The sequence below is a fragment of the Orycteropus afer genome, unplaced genomic scaffold (assembly GCF_000298275.1).
Source record: "Orycteropus afer afer isolate SDZICR_OR568_19922 unplaced genomic scaffold, OryAfe1.0 scaffold00086, whole genome shotgun sequence".
NCBI lineage: Eukaryota > Metazoa > Chordata > Mammalia > Tubulidentata > Orycteropodidae > Orycteropus > Orycteropus afer.
Genome location: NW_006921673.1, coordinates 1,035,444 through 1,037,578, shown reverse-complemented (window position 1 = coordinate 1,037,578; position 2,135 = coordinate 1,035,444). Strand labels below are relative to the sequence as shown.

General features: G+C 43.9%; 1 protein-coding gene across 1 annotated transcript in view; it reads right to left on the bottom strand.

Moving 5' to 3' along the window:
* ALDH7A1 (aldehyde dehydrogenase 7 family member A1) overlaps positions 1–1,763 on the bottom strand; it is an 83,611-nt gene extending 81,848 nt beyond the window's left edge. The window contains exons 1-2 of the mRNA XM_007942216.2: positions 1,572–1,763; positions 101–154 (exon numbers count right to left, since the gene is read on the bottom strand). Coding sequence (XP_007940407.1) covers positions 101–154; positions 1,572–1,763 — 246 coding nt within the window. The remainder of the gene's footprint in view (positions 1–100; positions 155–1,571) is intronic.
* Between the last annotated feature and the right edge of the window lie 372 nt (positions 1,764–2,135).

Genomic DNA, 2,135 nt, shown 5'->3' with positions numbered 1-2,135 from the left:
TGGAAAACTTTGTGAAGAGCTGTGAGACATTGTCTGATATAGTGCCTGAAGATGAGCTACCAGGTTGGGAAAAAAAAAAAAAAAAAAAAAAACCACTTACCTGTCGGACTCTTGCTATTGGTTCATTGTTAGCAGGACAATAAGTTGTAACCACCTTAAAACAAAAAGATGACTATCATATACAGAATTCATAATTCCCTCCAAACTGGAGAGACAACCAAATATGGAGAAAAGTGAGGGGAAAAAAGACTGAGATATATATATCCCAACTCGGAATCTTTAGGCTAATTTCCATTACAAATAAACTAGAGATTGTCTTTCCTTTTTGACCTAAACGTTCTGAACTGCCTTTCATCAAAGCCCAATCTTGCCATCCAAGTACTAAGCATAGAAACAAAAGCCTTAGTGCAATCAGCTATTTCATCCTCTTTTTCTTTTCCTTCTTTCCGTTCCTCTGCCCACCTTCTGATCAGAAGGTGAAATAACCCAGGCTTAGGCAACTATGGAAAAGCCAGTGTCTCCTCAAACTGACAACTAAAAGGGAAAATCAAGTTGTAGCTACCAAGACCTTCAGCACAGAGTTTTAAGTATCTAATAATTACATTGGGAGCTCTGGTGGTGTAGTGCCTAAGGCATTTGACTGCTAACCAGAAGGCTAGTGGTTCAAACCCACCAGTCAGTCACTCATCAGAAGGAAGGTTGGGCAATCAGGGATATCGCCTCAGAAACCCAAAGAAGGGTCGCTATGAGTCTGATACAACTTGATGGCAGTGAGTTTGCAAGACAGGACTGCCAATTGCCCTGGGGATTGGGAAATAATTAAAATCACCTGTGTCTCCTACCATCACAGACAACCTAAAAGAAGATCTTTCCACTAACAATATGTTCATTAGGTAACATTCAACAAACTTTGTTGAATGTTATACACAGCAACCTTTCCTCATGAAAGCTTTCTCTTTCATGTGGTTCTCTGACAAAATCTAGGTAATTAAAATCTAACCTGTCCATCTCATTCTGTGAAATATTTTATTGGGTATATACAGGGTGCAAGGAACCGTGTTAGGCTCTGGGCATTTAAAAAAAAAAAAAAAAAGTTGAAAACTCTTCTCAGCAAGGAATCTCACAGCCCAATGAAAACATTTAAATATTTCAGCAAGTCCGTTTGCAAACCTCAAAGGATAGAAGAAAACATAAAGCTACACTGTAGAAAGTTATCTGCAGCACATTTCACGTCTGAAGAGCTACAGTAAAGCTCAAAATTAAGATGATTTCCACCGTTACGTATGTGAAGTTTCTCACTACTGATCCCAGGTCTCTGTCTTAAAGTTTAAGGTGTGCGTGGAAGTTTAGTACTTAGCAGCTCCAAAAGGACATCAATTGTCCATTGCACACAAACACCTAAAATCTAAGTTTCTCTTTTAAAATCACCCTACAAAAGAGAACTTTTAACGTGGAACTTAAAAAACTCCATCCAACACAACCTCCAGTGGGGCGCTGGTGTCGGAAAGTGCCCATCAGGCCTCCCAGGGTAAAAGCCTGGGCCGCAGAAATTTCCTGGGACATCCGCCTACCTCTCCCTGGCCTCCCCAGCTTCCATTATACACGCCTTCGTTTTCCTCGCGGAGCCCCAGCTCTTTCAGCCAAGCATATTGGGGCTGATTGATGAGCAGAGTGGACATGAAGGCTGCAGGCCTGTTCCAAAATCCTGAGAGCTTGCTCCTCTTCGCGGCATGCACACCCAACGCGCAAGAAAAGCGCCACATAATTGAGAACGGGTCTCAAAGTGCGCCTGCGGGCCAAGGAGCAGCTGAAATAGAGCCCCGCCCCCCGCCCGGCAGAGCCCATTGGCGCCCAGGCCGTCCCTCCCCCAGGAGCACCCTCCCCTCCCCCGCTTACACGGAGCCTGGGTCTTCTGTAGAAGCCTTAAGTTTCAAATTGGTCTGAACAATGGAGACGCCAGAGGCAAGGAGCGAGAGGACTACTGCATCTGGTGAAGACCGCTTTGAACCGCAGAACTCGCTAGGAATTTCTTTCAGCAAAATATTGGCACTAAAGTTAGTGCAAAAAAAAAAAAAGTCCAAACTCACTGCCCTAGAGTCCCATCCGGACTCATAGCGATCCCCATTAGGTTTCTG